The 1,403-nt window shown below is 41.6% G+C and overlaps 1 protein-coding gene across 1 annotated transcript; it reads right to left on the bottom strand.

Annotated features, from left to right (window-relative positions):
• Window positions 1-6: 6 nt before the first annotated feature.
• LOC109138887 (protocadherin alpha-5-like) lies at window positions 7-1,398 on the bottom strand (the record flags this gene model as incomplete). The annotated part of the gene is made up of 1 exon (XM_019260544.2): window positions 7-1,398. A coding segment is annotated over one exon (1,392 nt), but the record flags the coding sequence as incomplete, so codon positions are not given.
• Between the last annotated feature and the right edge of the window lie 5 nt (window positions 1,399-1,403).

Here is a 1,403-nt window from a genome sequence, read left to right as displayed (position 1 = left end):
AAATGCATTTACTGTATAAATAACATAACCTACTGGACTGTTTTCTTTCACATACGCATGAATCACAGGCTCCATAAATCGAGGTGCATTATCATTGACATCAGAAACATGAACAGTAATGACCCTGATACTGGACAGAGGTGGACTTCCTTCGTCTGTGGATGTAATGGTGACATTGTAAACAGACGTGTTTTCTCTGTCCAGTGGTCCATCAACTACTAATGAATAATCATTTTTGTAGTTGGACTTTAGTTTGAAGGGAACAGATCCAACTACCTTACAGTTAGTTACACCATTGTTTCCTCCATCTTTGTCACTCATTGTAACCAAAGCAACGATCGTGCCCAGTTCTGCGTCTTCTTTAACAGGCGTCATGAGTGACGTCACAGATATTTCTGGGGCATTGTCATTCACATCAATTATCTCTATCAGCAGTTTAGCATGTGCACTACGAGGAGAGGTGCCTTGATCCATTGCTTGAACTCTAACTTCATAAGCAGGCGTCTCTTCATAATCTAATGTTCCCTTCACGGTGATTTCTCCTGTTTCTGAATTTAGATCGAAAATATTTGACGGATCAATATTTCCTCTTTTGATAAACGAATACAGGATCTTACTGTTCATGCCCTCGTCTAAATCCGTTGCATTTAACTTTATTACGAGTGTTCCGGGAGTCGCATTTTCTTTAACACGCACTTTATAAAGAGATTTACTGAAAGTGGGCGCATTGTCATTAACATCTAGAACATTTACAGTTAACTGCAACGTCCCTGATCTAGCAGGTTTACCCCCGTCCACAGCCGTCAGGAGCAGCGTAATAACTGGCTGTTTCTCTCGGTCTAAAGCTTTCTGCAGCACTAACTCAGCAGACACACCGTGGTCTCCGCCGCTCTGCACATCAAGAGAGAAATATTCATTTTGGCTCAGCCTATAGGTCTTTACTGAATTGCTGTTGATGTCCGCGTCTTCTGCTATTGGGAGAAGATATCGTTCTCCCGGCGACAGTAATTCGGAGATGTTTAACAAATGCGCTTGTTCAGTGAACAAAGGCGAGTTATCATTTATATCAAGTATGTTGACTTCGATGCGGTGTACATTCATTGGATTATTTAAAGCGGCTTGCACTTTGATGGAGCATTTTATTACATTCGGACAAAGCTCCTCTCTGTCTATTCGTTCGTCAACAAACAGGTTTCCCGTCCGCAAATTCACGTCAAAATATTTCTTACTGTAACTCGAAACAATACGTAGATCTCTGGTCTCTAATTCCTGTACATTGAGGTTTAAATCCTTTGCGATATTCCCCACTACGGTGCCTTTGTTCACCTCCTCGGAAATCGAGTAGGATAGCTGCGAAGCAGACCAGTCACAAAGACAAAGAAACACAACAATGTGAATCCAGA

This window comes from Larimichthys crocea, unplaced genomic scaffold (genome assembly GCF_000972845.2).
Source record: "Larimichthys crocea isolate SSNF unplaced genomic scaffold, L_crocea_2.0 scaffold58493, whole genome shotgun sequence".
In the NCBI taxonomy this organism is placed as follows: Eukaryota; Metazoa; Chordata; class Actinopteri; family Sciaenidae; genus Larimichthys; species Larimichthys crocea.
The sequence above is the reverse complement of the archived record's forward strand: the minus strand, read 5'-3'. Positions and strand labels throughout refer to the sequence as shown.